General features: G+C 70.2%; 1 protein-coding gene across 1 annotated transcript in view; it reads right to left on the reverse strand.

The window, feature by feature from the left end:
* Nucleotides 1–598, reverse strand: part of MNEG_16354 (protein with PPR repeat protein) — a gene marked incomplete at both ends in the record, with an annotated part of 2,407 nt that extends 1,809 nt beyond the window's left edge. Inside the window, one exon of the mRNA XM_014035176.1 lies at nucleotides 18–598. Coding sequence (XP_013890630.1) covers nucleotides 18–598 — 581 coding nt within the window. The remainder of the gene's footprint in view (nucleotides 1–17) is intronic.
* Between the last annotated feature and the right edge of the window lie 84 nt (nucleotides 599–682).

A 682-nucleotide genomic window follows, 5' to 3' on the forward strand; every position in this document is an offset into this window, starting at 1 on the left:
CCGCGGGCGCCGCGGACAGCGGCGACGCGGCGCCGGCCGCGGCGTTGCCCGGCACGCTGCGCGACAGCGGCAGGCGTAGGCAGGCGAGCAGCTTGTCGAGCACGTCCAGGTCAGGCTTGAGGCCCGCCGCCACAAAGTCCCGGTACGTCCCCAGAGCCAGCGCCTGCCAGTTGACGTTCTCCTTGTTATCCAAAAACGTGTGCCGCCGGCTGCGCGCGGCGCCCTGCGGCTCCAGCACCGCCAGCAGCTGCCGCGCCTCCTGCCGCAGGCACGGCACCGCGCCGCCGCCGCCGCCGCCGCCCGCGACGCGGTCGATCCGCGGCGGGTAGCCGCCGGGCAGCCAGTTCTGGCGCAGCCGGTTGAGGCAGCACTTGAGCAGAGTGAAGCAGATGGCCTGCGAGGTCAGGTCCTTACTGGGCACCTTGTTGATGCGCATGAGGTTGTACACCTCAAACGCGAGCTCGGGCTGGTCTGCCCTCTGGCAGGCCAGCAGCAGGATGCGGTACGTGTTGGAGTTGGGCGCCAGGCCGGCGCCGACCATGTGGGTGAGGATTGCGACGACGTCGCCCAGGCGGAACTGCAAAGCGTAGCGCTCCATGAGGCTGTTGAATTGGGACACGTGGGGCGTCACGCCGCGCGCGCTCAAAGTGTCGTACACCTGGGAAGGCGAGGGGTTGAGGGG

The sequence above is a fragment of the Monoraphidium neglectum genome (genome assembly GCF_000611645.1).
Source record: "Monoraphidium neglectum strain SAG 48.87 unplaced genomic scaffold scaffold06277, whole genome shotgun sequence".
Lineage (NCBI taxonomy): Eukaryota > Viridiplantae > Chlorophyta > Chlorophyceae > Sphaeropleales > Selenastraceae > Monoraphidium > Monoraphidium neglectum.